A 1096-nucleotide genomic window follows, 5' to 3' on the forward strand; every position below is an offset into this window, starting at 1 on the left:
GGATGCAAAGAACTACAGGAGCTCAGGGAAAGAAGTAGAAAGTTCCTCCTAATGGGGTGGCAAGAGAAAACATGGACATTGACCAGTTTCCAGGGAGATGAGAAGTTCAGGTTGAAAGGAAAGAGGGAGAGGAATAAAGGCCCGCTGGCTGCCTCTGAGCTGCCTGTTATGAAAATGCGTGGATCCCTATGCATGTCAATGACAGCACTTGGAAAACTGTGGAGGAGAAGATGCAATTCAATGGTGCCACTACATTCCTCTGTCTTGTACTTGAGTCTGTATATTCTAGGAGCAGGCAGGTGATGTGAACTGGCTGAGAGAAATGACCCAGGACAGAAGTCAGAGGCCAGAGGCGATGAAGGAGATTCTGAACATGAACTTTACCATCTAGGAACTGAATTTCTACCCTGGGATGCCTGGATCGTGTCCTAAGATTGCTGGGAATTGCCTCTGCTTTTGTTGACATGACATTGGAGTCGTAAGGATAACTGTTGATAGTATGGGAAAGCACTTGGAGGATGAGTGGTACCAAGGACTTAAGAAAAGACCAGTGTGTGCAGGAATGCAAGAGTCCTGGTCCCAAATCCAAACTCTGCCAGGTGCAGATCACTGGGGAGACTCGCAAATTCTGGGTTGTGGCAGATCATGGCCAGCTGCATATGGTTGTCCATGGTCTGGTTCTTCATAATGTGCACACGAATCTTCTCCTCTTCTGTCTCCCCACCTGCCATCCACAAAACACAGAGTCTTTCTGAGCATTGCACCCCAATCCAGCCAAGGAGGAGGCCACCTTCCCCCCACACACTGCAACAAATCACACTCACACAGGTTGTGCTTGCGGGCAATGTAGCGCAGGATGGCGTTGCTCTGGGTGATCTTGTGAGTCCCATCAATCAAGTAGGGCAGCTGGATGAATGGGAAACCAGGGAAGCGCAGTTGGGCCACCAGGTTCCCCAGCATCCCCTTGCCATAAGCAAGGGCAGAGAGGAGACTCAGCACTCACTGTGCCTGCTCATGGCAGGCCTGAGATAGAAATACTGTCACATGGTCGAATGAGCTTGGACACAGAACATCATGGAAGGGCTGTGTAGACAGC

General features: G+C 50.1%; 1 protein-coding gene across 1 annotated transcript; it reads right to left on the reverse strand.

The window, feature by feature from the left end:
• Positions 1–85: 85 nt before the first annotated feature.
• LOC116273561 (glutathione S-transferase Mu 1-like) lies at positions 86–975 on the reverse strand. Its single transcript, XM_031662703.1, has 2 exons — positions 825–975; positions 86–724 (listed from the first exon to the last, which is right to left on the reverse strand). Exons 1-2 carry the CDS (start codon positions 958–960, stop codon positions 537–539), a joined length of 324 nt encoding a protein of 107 aa, XP_031518563.1. The 5' UTR covers positions 961–975; the 3' UTR covers positions 86–536.
• Positions 976–1096: the final 121 nt, after the last annotated feature.

The sequence above is a fragment of the Papio anubis genome, unplaced genomic scaffold, assembly GCF_008728515.1.
Source record: "Papio anubis isolate 15944 unplaced genomic scaffold, Panubis1.0 scaffold8776, whole genome shotgun sequence".
Classification (NCBI taxonomy): Eukaryota; Metazoa; Chordata; class Mammalia; order Primates; family Cercopithecidae; genus Papio; species Papio anubis.